At 48.9% G+C, this 2,399-nt stretch overlaps 1 protein-coding gene across 1 annotated transcript; it reads left to right on the plus strand.

Moving 5' to 3' along the window:
• Positions 1–167: 167 nt before the first annotated feature.
• LOC108229792 (nephronectin) lies at positions 168–1,771 on the plus strand (the record flags this gene model as incomplete). The annotated part of the gene is given in 5 exon segments (XM_025003593.2): positions 168–251; positions 418–519; positions 719–905; positions 985–1,069; positions 1,538–1,771. Coding segments are annotated over 5 exon segments (542 nt in total), but the record flags the coding sequence as incomplete, so codon positions are not given.
• Between the last annotated feature and the right edge of the window lie 628 nt (positions 1,772–2,399).

A 2,399-nucleotide genomic window follows, 5' to 3' on the forward strand; every position in this document is an offset into this window, starting at 1 on the left:
GGAAGGTTCCGATTGGACCGACATCTGGTGTCTGAGGAGACCGGATGTTTTATTGTTTAATATTCCCTTCAGGTTAGATCAGAATTATTTACCTTCCTGGTAAAGTCCTGAGCGGTTTTCTTCTGTCCTGATCTGAACTCCGAGAATTCAACGTGTTTTTGTTGCAGTTCCTCGACTCCCCGGAGACAACCAGGTGTGGGAGTTTGACATCGAGCTGGGGAACACAGCCGAGGACCTCGGAGACGATCCTGGTGAGTTTGTCAAAATCACATCACTGGAAACAAACAATAAACAATAAAATGTAACTTCCAGAGGACAAAAGGTCAGAAAACAACAGAACTGAAGAAGCAAACAGTTTTTCTCTCCGTTTCTGTTTCCTGGTGAAATAAATGTCTGTAACTCGGATGTTTGTTGTAGATCTCACGTTTTTTCTCCGCTGCTCCTTCGATCACGGAGTCTGTGATTGGATCTCTGAGCGAGACGGAGATCTGCGCTGGGAGACTGTCACCACTCCTGCAGGTAACACACACGCACACACACACACACACACACACATACACACACACATACACACACACACACACATGGACAACCCCACACGAAGCCACACAGCCACACACACACGCACTGTAACCTCAGGGTGGGGGTTCAGAGACGAGGAAACCTGGAAAATAAAGTTTTTAAACCATTAAACACAATAAAATGATGTCGGTCTCAGGTGAGCGGTACCTGTCCATCCCTGAGCTGAAGGCGGGACAAAGGAGCATTCGAGGCGCTCGATTGGCCATCCAGATCATCCCTCCCTGGAGCCATGGCGACCTGTGTTTCTCCTTCTCCCATTGGCTGACTGGGCATCACGTGGGCGTCCTGCAGCTGTTCGTCAGGAAAACGGGTCGGGACCGAAGGTACCAGAACTGCACGACCCAACATCTGCTGCTTCTGGGTTCAGCAGGCTGAAAACTCCCCTCTGATTGGCTGGTTCAGGTTTGGCTCCGCCCTCTGGAGCAGGACAGGTGGACATGGCTGGAGACAGACGCAGGTTACCTTGGCGGCACGTTCTGTGGACGGAGTGAGTCACAAACTGACAGAAGCAGAGTTTCCTCTGCTGTGGTGGTGGTGATGATGATGGTGATGATGATGGTGGTGAGGATGATGGTGGTGATGATGATGGTGGTGATGATGATGGTGATGGTGATGATGATGGTGGTGATGATGGTGATGGTGATGGTGGTGGTGATGATGATGATGATGGTGGTGGTGATGATGATGATGTTGATGATGGTAATGATGATGATGATGATGATGATGGTGATGATGATGATGATGGTGATGATGGTGGTGGTGATGGAGATGATGGTGATGATGGTGATGATGGTGATGATGATGACGATGATGGTAATGGTGAGGATGATGATGACGATGATGATGATGGTGATGATGATGATGACGAGGACGATGGTGATGATGATGGTGGTGGTGATGATGGTGATGATGAAGGTGGTGATGATGGTGATGATGAAGATGACGATGTGTGCAGGTCTTGCTGAAGGCTGAGCGGAGGAAAGGACGAGGACAGATGGCAGTTGATGATGTCACACTGAGACAGGGGGTGTGTCGATGACATCACTGACGATTTAAAGGAGCATTCTGCTGTTTTTAATGAGGCCATCTTCATCACCTCAGGTCATGGTCGTCCTCAGCCTCTTCTTCTGCCTCCTGCTGGTTTTTCTTCCGTCCGTTTAAAGTGTAAATAAAACTACTAGAGTCACAACCAGGAGGATTTCTTTTAGCTCCACCTTCTTTAAGGATCATAATCATCCGATCGTCGGGATTTCAGGTGTAACTCAAGGTCTCAAACTGATAAACTCCAATGGAGTATAAGCCTTACGTTACTGAAAATCTTTCTCTTGACAAATGAGCTGACCTGTTTTCTCAAATTTCAAAGCAGAGTCAAAACTCCCCCCAAGGCTCCTGGCATGTGGCTGATTAGACCTTCACCGTTTAAAAGATTAGATGGTCCAACTAAAATGACTGCAGGAAGACCATCAGAAGGAGGCACCTTAATCAGATGTCTGAACCTCCTCAGCTGACTCCTTTCGATGAGGAGGAGCAGCAGCTCCACCCTGAGGATAGAGCTCCTCCCTCATCCCGGTCACCCTGTGGTGGAAAGACTGGAACTGAACCTCTGACCTCTGACCTCTGACCTCGTGAACCCTGAACCTAAGGAAACCCAGGACCGTCCAGCTCCAACAGGAAGCTGCCAGACTCTCCAGTGTTTCTCTGCTGGTTTCAGACTGAGTTCAGAGCAGCAGGAGACAGAGGACCACCGAGCTGAAGATGGTTCTAGATGATCGGAGGGATCCATCCCGGTCCCAAACCCGGTCTTGTTGGAGCTCTAA

The sequence above is a fragment of the Kryptolebias marmoratus genome, linkage group LG7 (assembly GCF_001649575.2).
Source record: "Kryptolebias marmoratus isolate JLee-2015 linkage group LG7, ASM164957v2, whole genome shotgun sequence".
Taxonomy (NCBI): domain Eukaryota; kingdom Metazoa; phylum Chordata; class Actinopteri; order Cyprinodontiformes; family Rivulidae; genus Kryptolebias; species Kryptolebias marmoratus.